Here is a 1,891-nt window from a genome sequence, read left to right as displayed (position 1 = left end):
CCGAAGTCCATAAAAAATGTTTTTTTTCTAACCAAAACCTGCAGAAGAAGAACAGTGGAACCTGTAAACACTGAGTGAAAAATATTCAGTCTACTTCTGAAGCCAAAATGGTCAAAGACAATGATCTCTTGGTAAGTTTGTTATACAAAGCTTAATAAACAAAGGCCACTAAGCTACCAAGCTGCTAGGACAGAAATGACCTGATCAACTACTTCAATTAGCACTGAAGTGTGAAGCGAGAGGTGTGAAAACTCTTGAGTCTAATAATGTCAGGAGGGTTCCACAGCCCCTCCCCGTCCCCCGTCCCCCGTCTCCCGTCCCCCGTCTCCCGTCCCCCGTCTCACGTCCCCCGTCTCACGTCTCCTCCCCGTCCCCCTCTCCCGTCCCCGTCCCCCCGTCTCCCGTCCCCCGTCTCCCGTCTCACGCCCCCGTCTCACGTCTCCCCCCATCCCCCCGTCTCCCGTCCCCGTCTCCCGTCCCCGTCCCCCGTCTCCCGTCCCCCGTCTCCCGTCCCCCGTCTCCCGTCCCCCATCCCCCCGTCTCCCGTCCCCCGTCCCCCGTCTCCCGTCCCCCATCGCCGTCTCCCATCGCCCGTCTCCCGTCCCCCCGTCCCCCGTCTCCGTCCCCGTGCCCCGTCTCCCGTCCCCCGTCCCTCGTCTCCCGTCTCCCCCCCGTCCCCCCGTCCCCCATCCCCCCCCTCTCCCGTCCCCTGTCTCCCCGTCCCCCATCCCCCGTCTCCCGTCTCCCCCCCGTCCCCCATCCCCCCGTCTCCCGTCCCCCGTCTCCCGTCCCCCCGTCTCCCGTCCCCCGTGCCCCGTCTCCCGTCCCCCGTCCCCCATCTCCCGTCCTCCGTCTCCCGTCCCCCGTCTCCCGTCCCCGTCCCCGTCTCCCGTCCCCGTGCCCCGTCTCCCGCCCCCCGTCCCCGTCTCCTGTCCCCGTCTCCCGTCCCCGTCTCCCGTCAACCGTCCCCCATCCCCCCCCGTCCCCCGTCCCCCGTCCCCGTCTCCGTCAACCGTCCCCCATCCCCCCGTCCCCCCCCCCCGTCCCCCATCCCCCCCCGTCTCCCGTCTCCCGTCTCCCGTCCCCCCGTCTCCCGTCCCCCCCGTCCCCATATCCCGTCCCCGTCCCCCATCCCCCCCGTCTCCCGTCCCCTGTCTACAGTCTCCCGTCCCCCGTCCCCGTCACTGTCTCCCGTCCCCATCCCCCGTCTCCCATCCCCATCTCCCATCCCCCCGTCTCCCGTCTCCCGTCCCCGTCCCCCGTCTCCCATCCCCCGTCCCCTCCCCCCGTCTCCCGTCCCCATCCCCCCGTCCCCCGTCTCCCGTCCCCCATCCCCCGTGGATATTAAAAATAACACTGAATAAGTACAAAGAAAAGCTCCTCAAGGACAAGCCAGAGACACTGTTTGCTGACTGCTATATTAACCAGACCATCCCCTGGCACAGTGCTATATTAACCAGACCATCCCCTGGCACAGTGCTATATTAACCAGACCATCCCCTGGTACAGTGCTATATTAACCAGACCATCCCCTGGCACAGTGCTATATTAACCAGACCATCCCCTGGCACAGTGCTATATTAACCAGACCATCCCCTGGCACAGTGCTATATTAACCAGACCATCCCCTGGCACAGTGCTATATTAACCAGACCATCCCCTGGCACAGTGCTATATTAACCAGACCATCCCCTGGCACAGTGCTATATTAACCAGACCATCCCCTGGTACAGTGCTATATTAACCAGACCATCCCCTGGCACAGTGCTATATTAACCAGACCATCCCCTGGCACAGTGCTATATTAACCAGACCATCCCCTGGTACAGTGCTATATTAACCAGACCATCCCCTGGCACAGTGCTATATTAACCAGACCATCCCCTGGCAC

General features: G+C 62.7%; 1 protein-coding gene across 1 annotated transcript; it reads right to left on the bottom strand.

Annotated features, from left to right (window-relative positions):
• Positions 1–269: 269 nt before the first annotated feature.
• Positions 270–1,112, bottom strand: LOC127927433 (protein qua-1-like). Its single transcript, XM_052513863.1, has one exon. The coding sequence runs from the start codon at positions 1,110–1,112 to the stop codon at positions 270–272; it is 843 nt and encodes a 280-aa protein (XP_052369823.1).
• Positions 1,113–1,891: the final 779 nt, after the last annotated feature.

Source organism: Oncorhynchus keta, unplaced genomic scaffold (genome assembly GCF_023373465.1).
Source record: "Oncorhynchus keta strain PuntledgeMale-10-30-2019 unplaced genomic scaffold, Oket_V2 Un_scaffold_14044_pilon_pilon, whole genome shotgun sequence".
NCBI lineage: Eukaryota > Metazoa > Chordata > Actinopteri > Salmoniformes > Salmonidae > Oncorhynchus > Oncorhynchus keta.
Note: the sequence above shows the minus strand (reverse complement) of the source record. Positions and strands in the feature narration are given on the sequence as shown.

Bases quoted from the DNA above. Each gene is read 5' to 3' on its own strand.
- LOC127927433 (XM_052513863.1), bottom strand. From the start codon at position 1,112: ATGGGGACGGGGGGGACGGGAGACGGGGGGACGGGAGACGGGAGACGG.